Below are 16,243 nucleotides of genomic sequence, written 5' to 3'. Positions count from 1 at the left end.
CTGTCCTTGATCTAGAGTATATTTCTGTTCACCGACCCCCATCTGATCCTCTCAGGAGTTTATGTGTTTATATGTAGCCTGGTGTTTGGTGTTAAGGCAATGCAGTATTGTGGACACATTCGTTGGTATTAGCATCTCTTGTCTATCTCTTATGTGCACAATTCAGTGTCCTCCCATTTCCTAATGTTGTCATGGTGGTCAAAGATCCTTCCCGTATATCCCTCTCCCTACCCACATCAGCATGTGGGCCCAACTAGCCTGAAATTAATCCCTCCCCTGCCCTCCCCTCCCCTCCCCTGCCCTCCCCATCCCGATAATCTACTAAGTGAGTTCCCTTTCCCAAGCAAACCCTTCTTTCTCTTTTTACAGTAATGGGCTCATACAGTACTTGTCTTTCTGCAGTTGACTTACTTCATTCAGCATAAGGTCCTCCAGGTTCATCCACATTGTGAGATGATTTGCATATCCCTCATAGTTCTTTGGGAGCTCTGGTAGCATAGTGGCTAAGACACTTGCCTGCTAACCAGACAGCTGGCAGTTCAAACCCCCCAGCCACTCCTCGGAAGGAAGGTTGGGCAATCCTACTTCCGTAGTGATACTGCCTCGGAAACCCAAGGAGGGATCGCTATGAGTCAGGGCCGACTTGATGGCACATAACAACAACAACATAGTTCTTTAATGTAGCATAGTATTCCATTGTGTGCATGTACCATAATTTGGTTATCCCCTTGTGTTAGACTGGGTTCTCTAGAGAAACAAAATACAGTAAAGCTTATATATGTATATAGACAGAGAAATTTATCTTAGGAAAATGGCTCATACACTTATAGAAGCTGGCAAGTCCAAAGTTCCTGGATCAAACATCAAGCTGGAGGCTTTTCTACGTTAAGCTGGAGGCTTTTCCCGACTCTTGCAGCCACAGGGGCTGAGGAGCTCAAGGCTGGCAGGCAGTACACTGGTTGTTGACGCCAATGAATGATGAATCCAAGATCTCCAGCCGAATGATGGACTGTTCACTCATGGACAGTTGTAGGCAGCACGACAGAATCCCGATACACAGAAGAATGTCCCTTTTCTCAGAATGTCCTTGGATATACTGGAAGCAAGCCACACCCCTAGGGAAACTCCCCGTCAACAGATTGGCCACTCAGAATATAGTCATCTGATCCCATCATGAGAACAATCACACCACAACAGCTCAAACCACACAGAATTGTGGTCCAGCCAAGTTGACACACAGCTCCAACTATCAAACCACTCATCCGTTGATGGGCATTTAGGTTGTTTCCATCTCTTTGCTATACTGAATTGTGCTGCTATGAACATCGGTGTACGTATGTCTATTTGTGCGCTGTCTCTCACCTCTTTAGGATATAGTCTTAGTATTGGAATTGCTGTGTCAAATGGTACTTCTATTTTCAGTTTTTTAAGGAAACGCCATACCATTTGCCACAAGGGTTGTACCATTTTACAATCCCAGCAGCAGTGCACAAGAATTCCAGTCTCTCCACAACCTCGCCATTATTTGCTATTTTCTGACCTGTTGAACTTTGCTATTATTGCTGGGGTGCGGTGATATCTTATTGTTGCTTTGATTTGCATCTCTCTAATGATTAATGGGGAGCTCTGGTAGCATAGTGGCTAAGGCACTTGACTGCTAACCAGAAAGCTGGCAGTTGAAACCCACCAGCCACTCCTCGGAAAAAAGATGGGGCAATCTACTTCCATAGTGATGTTGTTGTTGTTGTTGTTTGCCGTCGAGTCGGCCCCGACTCATAGCGACCCCTCCTTGGGTTTCCAAGGCAGTATCACTATGGAAGGAGGATTGCCCAACCTTCCTTCCGAGGAGTGGCTGGTGGGTTTGAACCGCCAGCCTTCTGGTGAGCAGTCAAGTGCCTTAGGCACTATGCTACCAGAGCTCCTTCCTCAGAAACCCAAGGAGGGGTCCCTATGAGTCGGGTCTGACTCAACAGCACATAACAACAACAACAGTGATTAATGATCGTGAGCAGTTTCTCTTGTTTGTTGGCTGCCTGTGTATCTTCTTTGGTGAAGTGTCTTTTCAAGTCTTTTGCCCATTTGTGAATTGGGTTATTTGTCTTTTTGGTGTTGAGGTGTTGAATTTTTCTGTAGATTTTGGAGATAAGTCCATTGTCAGATATGTCATAGGCAAATATTTTCTCCCAATCTGTAGATTTCTCTTTTTACCCTTTTGAGGAAATCTTTCAATGCGCACAAGAATTTAATTTTTAAAAAGTCCCTGTCATCTAGCTTCTCTTCTATCTCCTGCACATTCTGGGTTATGCTTGATAGTCTATTTATGCCATAAAGTAGGGCTCCCAGATTTGCCCCTATTTTATCTTTGATGCCTTTTATAGTTTTGGGTTTTACATTTAAGTCTTTGATCCAGCTTGAGTTTGTTTTTGTATATGGTGTGAGGTATGGGTCTTGTTTCATTTTTGTACAGGCGGATATCCAGTTTTGCCAGCACCATTTGTTAAAGAGGGTGTCTCTTCCCCATTTAATGGGTTTTGGACCTTTGTCAAAGATCAGTTGTCCATAGATGGATGGGTCTATATCTGGACTTTTGATTCTGTTCCATTGGTCTATCTGTCTATCATTATACCAATGCCATGCTGTTTTGATTACTATGGCTGTATAGTAGTTCCTAAGATCTGGCAGTATGAGACCTCTTGCTTTGTTTTTCTTCTTGAGAAGTGCTCTGCTTATCCAAGGTCTCTTTCCTTTCCATATGAAATTACTAATTAGTTTTTTCCATGTCTTTAAAATAATTTTGTTGAAATCTGCATTGGGATTGTGTTAAATGTATATATTGCTTTAAGTAGTATTGACATTTTCACAATATTTAGTGTACCTATCCATGAACAATGTAAGTTCATCCATTTATGTAGTGCCCTTGTTGTCTCTTATAGCAGTGTTTTACAGTTTTCTTTGTATAGATCTTTTGTGTCTCTGATGAAGTTTATTCCCAGATATTTTATCTTTTTTGTAGCTATAGGAAATGGTATTGTTTCCCTCATTTCTTTATTAGAGGACTCTTTGTTGGTGTAGAGGAATCTAACTGATTTCTGTATGTTGACCTTGTGTCCTGCCACTTTCCTGAACCTCTCTCTTAGTTCCAGTAGTTTTTTTATTGAGTCCCTTGGATTTTCTATGTACAGGATCATATCATCCTCAAGTAGAGATAGTTTTAGTTCCTCTTTGCCAATTTATATCTATGCCTTTTATTTCTCTCTGTTGCTTTATTGCCCTGGCCAGGACTTCCAATACAGTGTGAAATAGAAGTGGTGACAGAAGGCAACCTTGTCTGGTTCCTGTTTGTAAGGGGAATGCCTTGAGTCTTTCTCCATTAATAATGTTGGCTGTTGGCTTTGCATATATACCCTTTATTATGTTGAGGAATTTCCCTTCTATCCCTATTTTGCTGAGAGTTCTGAACAGGAATGTATTTTGGATTTTATTAAATGCTTTTCTTGCATCGATTGATATAATCATGATTCTTTTGTTTTCTTTTGTTTATGTGGTGGATTATATTGATTGATTTTCTGATGGTGACCCACCCTTGTAAACCTGGTATGAATACCACTTGGTCAGGGTGCATTAATTTTTTGATATGTTGTTGGATTCTGTTGGCTAGGATTTTGTTAAAGATTTTTGCATCTGTGTTCATGAGGGATACTGGTCTGTAGTTTTCCTTTCTAGTGTTGTCTCTCCCTGGTTTTGGTATTAGCGTTATGCTTGCTTCATAAAATGAGTTTGGGAGTTTCCCATCTTTTTCTATGTTCTGGAATAGCTTGAGTAGCATAGGTGTCAACCCTTCTCTGAATATTTGATACGGTTCTCCAGTGAAGCCATCAGGGCCAGGACTTTTCTTTGTGGGAAGTTTTTTTTTTTTTTTTCATGACCTGTTAAGTTTCTTCTTTTGTTACACGTCTGTTCAAGTTTTCTATCTCTGAGTGGGATAGTTTAGGTACGTCTTGTGATTCTAGAAACTTGTCTATCTCTTCTATGTTCTTAAATCTGTTGGAGTACATTTTTTCATAGTATTCTTTCAGTATCTTTTTTATTTCAGTTGGTTATGTTGTGATGACACTATCTTCATTTACAATTCTTGTGATTTGGATCTTCTCTTTCTTTTCTTTTGTTGGATGTGCCAATGGTTTATTGATTTTATTAATCTTTTCAAAAAACCAGCTTTTTGTTTTACTGATTTTCTCTATGTTTTTTTTGTTTTGTTTTGTTTTCTGTTTCATTTATTTCTGCTCTGATCTTTATTATTTCCTTGCTTCTAGATAGTTGGCTTTGACTCGACGGCACATAACAACAACAACAACAAAAAGATACTGTAGGATTCTTTAGTTGTTCTATTTCTAGTTGTTGAAGTTGATGAGTTAGAGTGTTGATTTTGTTTCTTTCCTCTTTTTTGATGTATGCATTTATTGCTATAATCTGTCCTCTGAATACTGTTTTGCCATGTCCCATAGGTTTTGGTATGATGTATCTTCATTCTCATTTGTTTCTAGAAATTTTTTTTATTTCAGTTTCTATATGTTCTATTACCCAGTAATTTTTGAGCAGTGAGTTGTTCAGCTTCCATATATTTGATGCTTTTTCTTTGCTCTTCCTATTATTAATTTCTAATTTTATAGCATTGTGGTCCAAAAAGATGCTTTGCAGTATTTCAATGCTTTTGAATTATTGAGGCTTGTTTTATGTCCTAACATATGGTCTGTTCTGGAGAAGGATCCATGTGCACTGGAGAAGAATGTGAATTGTGCTTTTGTTTGGTGAAATGCTCTGTATATGTCTATGAGATCAAGTTTGTTGATTGTATTATTGAGATCTTCTGTATGTTTGTTGAGTTTTTTTCTTGTTTGACCTATCCCTTTTGAAAGTGGTGTGTTAAAGTCTCCTACTACTATTGGTAGAGTTGTCTATTATCCCTTTTAATTCAGTTAATATTTGCTTCCTGTATTTTGGAGCACTTTCATCGGGTGCATAAATATTTATTACTGTAACGTTTTCTTTGTCAGTTGACCCTTTCAGCATCATATAATGTCCTTCTTTGTCTCTTACGATGTTTTTCACCTCAATGTCTATTTTGTGAGAAATTAATATTGACACAATTGCTCTTTTTTGGTTTCCATTGGCTTGGTATTTTTTTTTCCATCCCTTAACTCTTGATTTATTTTTATCTTTGTGTCTAAGGTGGGTCTTTTGTAGGCACCATATTGATGGGTCTTCTTTTCTTATCCAGTCTGCCACTCTCTTTCTCTTTCTCTTGATAGGTGTATTCTTTCAGGATTCTTTGTCTTTGGTTTTGATGAGTTTGATGATGATATGTCTTGGTGATTTTCTTTTGGGGTCTGTCCTGTTGGGGATTCGTTGGACTTCCTGAGTGGATATATTCTCATCTTTCATCATATCAGGGAAGTTCTCTTCCAACAAATCTTGGACAATTTTCTCAGTTAGTTCATTCACATTGAGTGTAATTAGTGATAGGTATTAATTTATTACTGTCATTCTGTTGTGTCTTTTTGTTGTGTTGTTGGTGTTTCCTTGGTCTGTATACTTCTCTGTGCTGAGTTCAGTTTTTTGGCTAATGCTTTCTCCCTTTTCTTCTTTATTGTTGGTTTTGTGTTCATTGACCCCAGGTGTTTCCCTTCCTTCTGGATTTGCTTAGGGGGATTGTTACTTTTCTCTGTGTTTACCTTGGACTATATTCTTGTCTCTACATTTTTAGAACAGTGCATACTGTGAAGACGTCCTGTTTTCCTCTCCATTTGGATGTTTGTACCTAGAGGTTTTATTCCCTCTGATAGGTTAGTTGATGTTGTTATATGCTGATTGGCTTCCTTGGTTTTTAGAATACAATGTTTTATGGTCTTATTTTGAGTTTCTATTTCTGATTTGGTTTTAGTGTTGATGCCACATATCCTGATTTTGTTGATCTCTGCTATGGGTTTTCTATTGGAAGTATTTCCTTAAGCATTTCTTACAGGGTTTGTCTGGTTTTTGCAAAACCCTTAATTTCTGTTTATCTGAGAATGCCTTCATTTCGCCCTCATATTTGATGGATAATTTGGCTGGATATAGGATTCTTGGTTGGAAGTTCTTTTCCTTCAGTGTTTATATGCTGTCCCATTGTCTTCTTGCCTGCATGGTTTCTGCTGAGTGATCGGAGCTCAGCCTAACTGTTTGATTATTATCAGTAATATTTCTTTTGTCCTGGGCAGTTCTCAAAGTTTTTTCTTTGTCTTTGGTTTTGGAGAGTGTGATTATAATATGCCTTGGTGTTTTTCTCTTGGGATCTATGTTGTGTGGGGTTCTCTGAGCTTCTTGGGCAAATATCTTTTCTTCTTTCATGATATGGGGGAAGTTTTCTTGTAGCAGGTCTTCCACAATTTTCTCGGTGTTTTTTTATTTCACTTCTTCTTGTTCTGGAATTCCAGTGAGTCTTCTGTGTTTTCTTCTCGTGTCATCCCATATAATTCCTGGGTTCTCTTCATTTCTCTTAAATCTTTGTTCTGATTTTTCTTCATACAGGCTGGTGTCCAGTGAATTCTCTTCTAGTTGGGATATGCTTTCTTCAGTCACTTCTAACATACTCTTTTGTGCTTCCACTGTGTTGTGTAATTCTGTAATTTTGGTATTCATCTTCTGGATTTCTAACTGCTGTTTTTGTATGAGTTCTGATTAATCTTATTATTTTTTTCTTAAATGATTTTCCTGAGTTCTTCCAGGGGACTGTCTGTGTTCTTCTTGTTTCTGTTTGGGGTTTCCTTAGGTTCTTGTAAAGCTCTATAAACATCTTCTAAACTCCTTCTCAGATAATTCTATTGCCTCTTCTTCCTCTATGTTTAATGAGACCATTGTGGTTTTGCCTCTAATGCTTTGTCCTGTTTTTTTGTTTGATTTGAGGTTTTCTTTATTTCCTAGACATTTTGAGATTGTCTTTAACTGTTGGTTATGTGATGATTTGTTTTGTCTTGGTTTTATGGTTTACTGTCTTGAAAAGGTGAAGCTGGTGTGTATTTTATTCTTTTAGTTATTAATTCAGGTATGCTGGGTTGCTGTGCAGTTTTCGTTGTGATGGTGGAATCACTGTGTGGAATGTGAATATGGGTTTCTGTTTGTCGTTAAGTGGGTTTAGAGTTCAAACCAGAAAGTTTTATGGTGGCTTTATGCTGTTTCTTCTATTGAATGAGTGAAGTTATTAGTGGAGAAGGTTGGAGTGGAAGAAGGAAAGCTTCCTGTTGCTAGGGGCAGTTTTTAGGGCTTTGAGCAGGGTGCTACTGATGATGTTGAGCCCGCAGCTCAAGTTCAGCAAAGACTGTAGTTTTTAGGGGGTTGCCACTTTCCACCAAGCTCAGAGACATGCAAAAACCCCTGTCCTGCCAAAAAGCCAGCCCAAGACAACTTCCCAGTTTCTCGTTCCACCACAGGGGTTTCTCTCTCTGGGACCACCCATCTGTGGCGCTGGCCCAACCAGCCCAGACTGCAGTCTGTCTTGGGAGTTCCTCTGTGGGTCTGCCTACCCATGGCGCCAAAGATCCACCTGGTTTCAGCGTACTGGAGTCGGGAGAGTACCTGCTAGTAATTTGTGGTCCCAATATTACTGATGAAGTCAAGCGCCAGCCTCTCAGTGCCACTAAGCTGACCCAGGCCTATTCGGTGACCTGCTGGGCCCACCTTCCTGCAGCACCAATGGACTCTGGTTGGGTTTCTGTGGCACTGGACGTGCTCGTTTGCACCTAGCCAACCCACGTTTCCGACAAAATCAGGTGCTGAAGATAGATCCTTGGGGTAAAAGCTGGTATGCTGGTGTGGTGTGTCACCTTCCTTAAGCCAGAGAGGTTTCAGATGGCCATTCTTGCCTGCCTGTCTGTGCTCCCCTAGGGAAGTCTCCAATGGCCTTTCTCGGCTGCCTGTTGGTGCTCTGCAGAATAGATCTTCTGATCTTGTTATTTTTTCCTTGTCCATTTCTTCTTTCTAGTTCTGTTCCTCTGAATTTGGTGCACTCTGATTCAGTGAGCTGTTCAGAGCACCAGAATCCCTAATTCAAACTGCTGTACCTAGTTTTTTAAGCACTAAGATGCTAAAGGGAAGTAGCATGGTGATTACTGACGAGACTCCATTTCAATCCTCAGGAAATATACTTTTAAGAACATGAATAAGTCACTCAGACTACTTCATAAGTCAAATACTGATTTATACTTCTTTTTATTATTATTCTTTCTATAGGAGAGGTTTCAGTTTCCAGCCCAAGTAACTGATGTTTCAGAAAATGCTAAAGATCTTATTCGAAGGCTCATTTGTAGCAGAGAACATAGACTTGGTCAAAATGGAATAGAAGACTTTAAGAAACATCCATTTTTCAGTGGCATTGACTGGGATAATATTCGAAACTGTGAAGCACCTTATATTCCAGAAGTTAGTAGCCCAACAGATACATCAAATTTTGATGTGGATGATGATTGTTTAAAGAATTCTGTAAGTATGACATTGTGTAAGAGTTCTTTGTCTTGTATGGCTATTAAATAATTTTATGATTTTCAAGTATTTTGCTTGGACTACCATATCAATTATCAATCAGATAATTATCATGGCTTCTGGTGCTTAGTCTTCATAAATCAAGGTATTAAGAGCGTTAACAGGTGAGCATAGTCATTCATAACTAAGAGCAAAATTAAAATTCAAAGACTTACTTATTTGATAATTTAGGTCATTAGGTTTCCTAAGAAGACAGATACTGATTTCAACTCAGAGCAACCTTACGGAACAGAGTGGAGCTTAGCCCATAGGTTTCCAACGCTATAATCTTTACAGAAGCAAACTGCCTCATTTTTCTCCCTCAGAAGTATGTGATGGATTTGAACCACTAACCTTTCAGTTAGCAGCCAAACACTTAACCATTGTGCCACCAAGATTCCTCAGAGGACAAATACAATGTTTGAAAACCATTGGCCAGTTATCTTAGTTGTCTAGAGTGACCAAAAAAAAAGTGTACTTGATGATGGTAGAGTAAAGATGTTGACAAATCTCTCCCTAAAAACGATGATGAAACTAGACAAAATTGTCAAAAACCTTTTCAGGTCTTGGCAAATCAACCCAAGGCAAAAAATAAATTGAGAAGCATTTGTTCATGAAAAACTGCTAAGACTGTTAAAAACAGGAGCTTTGGTGGTATAGTGATTTAGTCATTTGGTTGCTAACCGAAAGGTTGGTGGTTTGCACCTGCCAGCCACTCTGCCATAGAAAGATGGGGCAGTCTGCTTCCATAAAGATATGCAGCCTTGGAAATCCAATGGGGATTCACTGTGTGTTGGAATAGACTTGATGGCAATGAGTTTGGTTGGTTTTTGGTTGTTTTTTTTTTTTTTTTTTTGCCTCCCTGCTCAGGTAGAATGATAGAAGTACTAGATTTGACATAAAATCCAACAGTTTAGCTGCTAGAGGTGACTGACTTGATTTGGAGGGTAAAACACATCACGTTCAGCAGTGTTGATAGTAAAAATAGCAAACTCAGAAGGAAATAAATTGGTAAATAAATTAGTAAGTCTATAGTGTTGCTAACCTGAGGTATAGCACTGTTTGGGGTAAACTGCAGACCAACAAACTAAGTAAATATTTAACAGAGAAATGGTGGATAAGAGCCATTGGGGTTCTACATATGTTCTCCACACAAACCTGACTGACTTGGAAGCCGTGTGTAAGGACAAGAGAGATAGGAGAAGGCTCAGGCTCACTACACATCCCTGGCTTATGAAGAAAAGAGCACATGTTCAGAGACTCAAGAGGATTTAGGCTTCACACACACATTCCTGACTTATTGGGAGACCTTGTACATGTGAATAGATGTTTAGGGAGCTCCTAGCAGGAAGTAAACTTTGGGGCTGAATTGAAAATAGCCTGGAATTTGAAAATGTTCCCCATTCCAAACACAGACTCACTGGCAAAGGGTGAATGTTTTAACTGTCTCAAGGTTTTTGAGCACAACCTCGGATCAGTCATTGGCTGTCCACTAAGTTATTTAGACACTAAGACAACCTCTGAAAAACTAAGCTAAAATATAAGAATTAAATAACAAATAAAAACTGAGCAGCATCATTAGCATCAGACCATGGGAGAGAGATTTCATAGATTAAGGCAGGCAAGTTACTAACAAACAAAATAAAACCAAAGACAAAATTGACTTTTAGATTTAAGTCAAGCCCTGTCACTTTATATAGGTTTAATTCTAAAACTTATATGGAAATATAAAGGACCCAGAATTTTGTAAAAGAAGACAAAGTAGGACTACTTGATTTCAAACACAGTATAAAACTTCACTAATCGAGACAATATGGCATTAGTGTAAGGATGGAATAGGAAGTCCAGAAATACAGTCTTACCTTTATATTCTGTTGTTTTTCAGCAAAAGTACCAAAGCAATTTGTTGGGGGAAAGTAGATTTTGAAACAAATGGTGCTGGGAAAATTAGATACTCATGTTACAAAAAAAAATAACTGCTACCTTACCTCATACCATACACTAAAATCAAATGAAAATTGACACATAGTGGTAAAAGTGTAAAACATACAGTGGGGGTAGGACATGGAAGAAAATCTTTGTGACTTTGAGTTAGAAAAGACACCAAAACTCAATCAATAATAGAAAAAATAAATGATAAATTGAATTTCAAAAAATTAATATTTTCTCTTCAAAGACTACTATTAAGAAATTTAAAAACAAAGCATAGACTGGGAAATATTTGCAAATTATTTTCTGATAAAAGACATGGCAAACTACAATTCAAAAACTGATTTGAATATACATTTCACTTTCTAATATACAAGTAACTAATAATAGTACATGAATAGGTGCTCACTATCATTACTTGTAAGGAAATGCAAATCAAAATCCATGTGATACACTGCTGCACATTTACTAGAATGGCAAAAAGTTAAAAGGCTAATAATATCAATTGTTGATAAGAACCTATATAAACTGAAACCTACCCGCATGGACTCCTGATGGTAATGTAAAATGCTGCAGTCATTTTGGAGAAGAGTTTGGTGGTTTCTTAAAAAGTTAAATATGAACTTGCCCTATGACCCAGCAATTCAATTCTTGGATTTTTACCCAAGAAAAAAGAAAATATATGTCCACAGGATGAATTGTATGAAAATTTTCAATTTTCAAGTAGTCATAGTAATTTGAGTCTAGAAACTAGTCACATGATTATCAAAATCTCTGTAAAATGGGAAGATATCTATATAATGGAATGCTGTTCAGCATTAGAAAGTAATAACTGATACATGCTTAAATAGATGTGAATCTCAAAAATATACTACTTGAAAGAACACATTAAAAAAAGATGTAAAAGGTATGTCTATATGTATAAACTATACATAAACACATACATATATACATATACATATATATGTGTGTGTGTGTGTGTGTGTGTATAAAACTTACAAAAATTTCAAAATGGGCAAAAGATTTTAATAGATTTAATTTCTATGAAATTTTCAGAAAAGGCAAACTTAGAAAGAAACAGGTAAGTTTCTGGGGCTGGAGTTTCAAGCAAGACTTTTCCGTAGACTGGCATGTAGGATAAGGAAATGTTCAAGAATTTTCTTGTGATGATGGTTGCACTGTTACATAAATGTACTAAAAGTCATTGGATTGTACACTTACAATTAGTATATTTTATTAAATGTAAATTATACTTCAATAAAGCTTTTTTTAAAAAAAAACCCTGGGGATTTCAGTTTTCATTAATCTGACATTTAAGGACAAGTCACATGATAAGTATAGAGGCAAATTAGCTACCTAGTTAGTTATGTTATATAAACACAAGCATTTTTGAAAGAACAAACTGGAGGTGAATCTTTACATATTTTTATAACTTGCTTTCATTGTTTAACAGTGTTGGGAGACTGTTTTTCCAAGTCAATTAATACAGATCTCCAGCATGATTTTTAATGATTTTATTAAAATAATGGAGCCTTAGTAATGCAGTGATTAAAGCACTCAGCTGCTAATCAAAAGTTGAGTGGTTTGAACCCACCAGCCACTCCCCAAAAGAAAGATGTAGCAGTCTGCTTCCTTAAAGATTACAGCCTTGGAAACCCTATGGGACAATTCTACTCTGTCCTATAGTGTTGCTGTGAGTTGGAATTGACTCAGTGGCAGTAGGTGTGGTTTGGTGTTTTGGATATATTAAGATAGTCATTTTGTGCTATGTGTTATGGTTACATCACTCTTGATGCCTTTTGTTGTTCAATAGATTATTTCCAAAATTTTCACTAATAAAAATAACACTATAATTAGGAGCTCTGGTGGCGTAGTGCCTAAGGCATTTGACTGCTAAACAAAAGGCTGATGGTTCAAACCCATCAGCCATTCCTCAGAAGGAAGAATGGGCAACCTACTTCCATAGAAATACTGCCTCAGAAACCCAGGGAAGGTCTTTATGAGTCGAATCCACTTGACGGCAGTGAGTTTGGTTTGTTTGTTTTAAAATGAATATGCTTATAACTAAAACTTGTTCATGTCCTTATTATTTTTTGGGGGGGAGGATAAATTCCAAGGAATAGAATTCAGTGTCAATGTGGTATCTATATCTAAGTGTAACAATTCATACTCAATTCAGTGTTATGTGTAATTGCCAGCCCCCCTCCTCAAACCACATAAACCCACTGTCATTGAGTCGATTCCAGTTCATAGTGACCCTAGTTCAGACCAGAACTGCACCATAAGTTTTCCAAGGTTGTAAATCTTCATGGAAGCAGACTGCCACAACCTTTTCCCATAGAGTGGGTGGTGGGTTCGAAGTGCCACTTTCAGTTAGCAGCCAAAAGTTTCACCAGTGTGCCAACCAGGAAAATAACTTACTAAGCCTTTTTTCAAGTGTCTTATTTTATTCTTCCACCACTCATCTGTCAGTTTGTTGTACTGTGGTGGCTTGTCGTTACCGTGATGCTGGTAGCTATGCCACCAGTATTTCAGGTACCTGCAAGATAACCCATGAGGGACAGGTTTCAGGGGAGCTTCCAGATTAAGATGGACTAGGAAGAAGGATGTTGTGTTCTACTTCTGGAAAAATCCACCACTGAAAACCTTAGGAATAGTAGTAGAACACTGTCTGGTATAGTGCTGGAAAATGAACCCCTCAGGTTGTAAAGCACTCAAAATAGGCCTGGGGAAGACCTGCCCCCTCAAAGTAGAGTTACCCTTAATAACATGGATGAAGTAAAGCTTTGGGGACCTTCATTTGCTGATCTGGCATGACTCAAAATGAGAGGTAACAGCCGGAAACATCCATTACTAATCAGAACATGGACTGTATGAAGTATGAATCTAGGAAAATTGTAAATTGTAAAAAATGAAATGAAATGCATAAAGATTAATATCCTAGGCATTAGTGAACTGAAATGGACTGCTATAGGTCATATTCAATTGGAAAATCATATGGGTTGCTATACTGGGAATAACAAATTTAACAGCAATGGTGCCACTAATTAACAAAAAGAACATTGCAAGATCTATCCTGAAGCACAATACTGTCTGTGATAGGATGATATCCATATACATACAAGGAAGACTCATTAATTCGACTATTATTTAAATTTATGCTCCAACCACTAAAGACAAAGATGAAGAAATTGAAGATTTTTTAACCAACTTCTGCAGTCTGAAATTAATCAAACAGGCAATCATAATGTATTGATATTTACTGGTAATTGGACTTCAAAAGGTGGAAATGAAGAAGCATCAGTAGTTGGAAAATATGGTCTTGGTGGTAGAAATGATGCTGGAGATCCTATAATGGAATTTTTCAGGATCAGTGATTTAGTCATTGCATATACCTTTTTTCAGCAACATAAATGGGTGACTATACGTGTGGGCTTTGCCAGGCAGAATACACAAGAATCAAATCGATTACATCTGTGGAAAGCTCAACATCATCAGTCAGAACAAGGCCAGGGGCTGATTGTGGAACAGACCATGAATTGCTCTTAATGCGAGTTCAAGTTGAAACTGAAGAAAATTAAAAGCTGTCCACGAGAGCCAAAATACTACCTTGATTATATCTCATCTGAATTTACAGACCATCTCAAGAATAGATTTGATGCATTAACACCAATGACTGAAAACCAGATGGGTTATGGGAAGACATCAAGAGCATCATACATGAAGAAAGCAAAATTTCAGTAAAAAGATAAGGAAGAAAGAAAATACCAAAATAGATTTCAGAAGAGACTCTGAAACTTGTTGTTGGATGTAGAGTACCTAACAGGAATGGAAGAAATAGTTAAAGAAATAGAACAGAAGATTTCAAAGGGTAGCTCAAGAAGATAAAGAAATATCTAATATATCTAATAAAGATATTGAAATGTATGAAGAATTGGAGTTAGAAAACTGAAAAGGAAGAACACGTTTGGCATTTGTTGAGGTGAAAAAACTGAAATAAAAATTCAAGCCACAACTTGCAATATTGAAGGATGTTATGGGCAAAATATTGAATAATGCAAGAGACGTTAAAGGAAAATGGAAGGAATAAACAGAGTCACTGTACCAAAAAGAATTTGTTGTTGATCAGCCATTTCAGGAAGTAGCATGTGATCAAGAACTGATGGTATTGAAGGAAAAAGTCCAAGCTGCACTGACGGCATTGGCTGAAAACAATGGGCAGAAGAATGCCAATTGAGATGTTTCCACAGATTGATACAGCACTGGAAGTGCTCACTCGTCTGTGCTAAGAAATTTGGAATCTCGACAACCAACTGGAAGGATCAATATTTGTGTCTATCTCAAAAGAATGTGGATATTATCAAATGATATCATTTGTATCACGTATAAGTAGAATTTTGCTGGAGATAATTAAAAAACGATTGCAGCAGTATATTGACAAGGAACTGCCAGAAATTGAAACCAGATTCAGAAGGGGACATGGAACAAGGGATATCAGATGGCTCTTAGCTGAAAATATAGAATAGCAGAAAGATGTTTACCTGTGTTTTATTGACCATGCAATGGTATTTGTGTGGATCATAACAAATTATAGATAACATTTCAAAGAATGGGAATTCCAGAACACATACTTTTGCTGATGAAGAACCTGACATAGACCAAGAGGCAGTCATTCAGATAAAACAAGGGAATACTTCATGGTTTAAAATCAGGTAAAAGTATGCATCAGGATTGTATCCTTTCATCATGCTTTCTCAGTCGGTATGCTGAGTAAGTAATCTGGACTGAGAGAAGCTGAACTGTGTGAAGAAGAGTGTGGCATCAATATTGGAGGAAGACTTATTAACAACCTGTGATACACAGATGACACAACTTTGCTTGCTGAAAATAAGGATAACTTGACACATTTACTGATGAAGAGTAAAGACTTCAGTCTGCAGTATGGATTACATCTCAGCACAAAGAAAATGAAAATCCTCACAACTGGACCAATAAGCATCATCAATGGAGAAAAGGTTGAAGCTGTTAAAGATTTCATATTACTTGATTTCACAATCAACATCAGTAGAAGCAGCAGTCAAGACATCAGATGGTGTATTACACTGGGCAAATCTGCTGCAAAAGACCTCTTTCAAGTGCTGAAGAGCAAAGACATCTCCTTAAAGACTAAGGTGCACCTAACCCAAGCCATGGTATTTTCAATCACCTCATATGTATGTGAGCGCTCGACAATGAATAAGGAAGACTGAAGAAGAGTTGATGCTTTTGAGTTGTGTTTTTGGTGAAGAATATGGTAAGTACCATGGACTGCTAAAAGAACGAACAAATCTGTCCTGGGAGAAGTGCAGCTGGAATGCTTCTTGGAAGTGAGAGTGGCCAAACTTTGTCTTGCATACTTTGGCCATGTTGTCAGAAGGGACCATTCCCTGGAGAAGGATATCATGCTTGGTAAAGTGGTGGGTCAGCAAAAAAGGGGAAGGTCCTCAACAAGATGGATTGACACAGTGGCTGCAACAATGGGCTCAGGTATAGCAAAGATCATGAGGCTGACACAGGACTGTGCAATGTTTTATTCTGTTCTACACAGCGTCGGTATGAGTTGGAGCCAACTCAACGACACCTAACCCCAAGTACAGCAGCAAGAATGCTCCTTAGAACTAGACAGGGATGCCCACTATCACCACTTCTATTCAACATTGTACTGGAAGTCCTAGCCAGGGCCATAAGGCAAGAAAGGGAAATCAAAGGCATCCAAATTGGT

General features: G+C 37.9%; 1 protein-coding gene across 1 annotated transcript in view; it reads left to right on the top strand.

Moving 5' to 3' along the window:
• Positions 1-16,243, top strand: part of CDC42BPA (CDC42 binding protein kinase alpha) — a 774,086-nt gene that overhangs the window by 460,345 nt on the left and 297,498 nt on the right. The window contains exon 8 of the mRNA XM_007936985.2: positions 8,266-8,514. Coding sequence (XP_007935176.1) covers positions 8,266-8,514 — 249 coding nt within the window. The remainder of the gene's footprint in view (positions 1-8,265; positions 8,515-16,243) is intronic.

The sequence above is a fragment of the Orycteropus afer genome, unplaced genomic scaffold, assembly GCF_000298275.1.
Source record: "Orycteropus afer afer isolate SDZICR_OR568_19922 unplaced genomic scaffold, OryAfe1.0 scaffold00039, whole genome shotgun sequence".
NCBI classification, from domain to species: Eukaryota; Metazoa; Chordata; class Mammalia; order Tubulidentata; family Orycteropodidae; genus Orycteropus; species Orycteropus afer.
Note: the sequence above shows the minus strand (reverse complement) of the source record. Positions and strands in the feature narration are given on the sequence as shown.